The sequence below is a fragment of the Seriola lalandi genome, unplaced genomic scaffold (genome assembly GCF_002814215.2).
Source record: "Seriola lalandi dorsalis isolate HSWRI2012SDOR001 ecotype SW California unplaced genomic scaffold, Sedor1 jcf7180002054977, whole genome shotgun sequence".
NCBI classification, from domain to species: domain Eukaryota; kingdom Metazoa; phylum Chordata; class Actinopteri; order Carangiformes; family Carangidae; genus Seriola; species Seriola lalandi.
The window spans coordinates 122,642-123,221 of record NW_019525527.1 but is presented as its reverse complement, the minus strand read 5'-3'; the positions used below and the strand labels follow the sequence as shown (position 1 = coordinate 123,221).

Sequence of the window (580 nt, the reverse complement as noted above, 5' to 3'; positions counted from 1 at the left end):
ACTTACTTTGTCTTTTTCACTCTTTAATTAATCAGGAAAACCCCTCCAGTGAATATCTGGACCAGAATTAATTTATTAAGATCTTATCAACGCCAGCAGATGTTATGGTTCATAAACCCCGTCTGAAACTCACCTTTCATTTGAGCTTTCACCGGCTCCCGAGTCTCTGATCCATTTTTTGCAAATATCGACTGCATGTTTTTCTCTGGACCTACAAGCCTCGTATATTTCCCAGAATACACTGCTCTCCGCTGCAGCCCCACCACAGAATGAATCCGCAGGCCGATGGAAACTAACTTTATATGACTCCTGTCTGTGTACGTGATTATCTTCAGGCTTCAGAAAATGAAGCACATGAAACTTTGTGGATTGCGTAACCTTGCTGCTGTGGACTTCACTCGGGTTTTCACAATAAAAGACTCTGTGTTGGGGTCATCTGGCTTACCTCTAACCTGCTTACCTGCACGTTTCATGATCCCTGACTGAAGAAAGTGTGATCCACAAATAACTAGAAATAAATAATATTCGAGTAAACTGACAAAATTCATGTGTTTCACTTATAACTTAAATAGCTTCATTC

At 40.5% G+C, this 580-nt stretch overlaps 1 protein-coding gene across 1 annotated transcript in view; it reads right to left on the bottom strand.

Annotated features, from left to right (window-relative positions):
* bco1l (beta-carotene oxygenase 1, like) overlaps positions 1–359 on the bottom strand; it is a 4,795-nt gene extending 4,436 nt beyond the window's left edge. The window contains exon 1 of the mRNA XM_023396430.2: positions 134–359. Coding sequence (XP_023252198.1) covers positions 134–197 — 64 coding nt within the window. The 5' untranslated portion in view covers positions 198–359. The remainder of the gene's footprint in view (positions 1–133) is intronic.
* Positions 360–580: the final 221 nt, after the last annotated feature.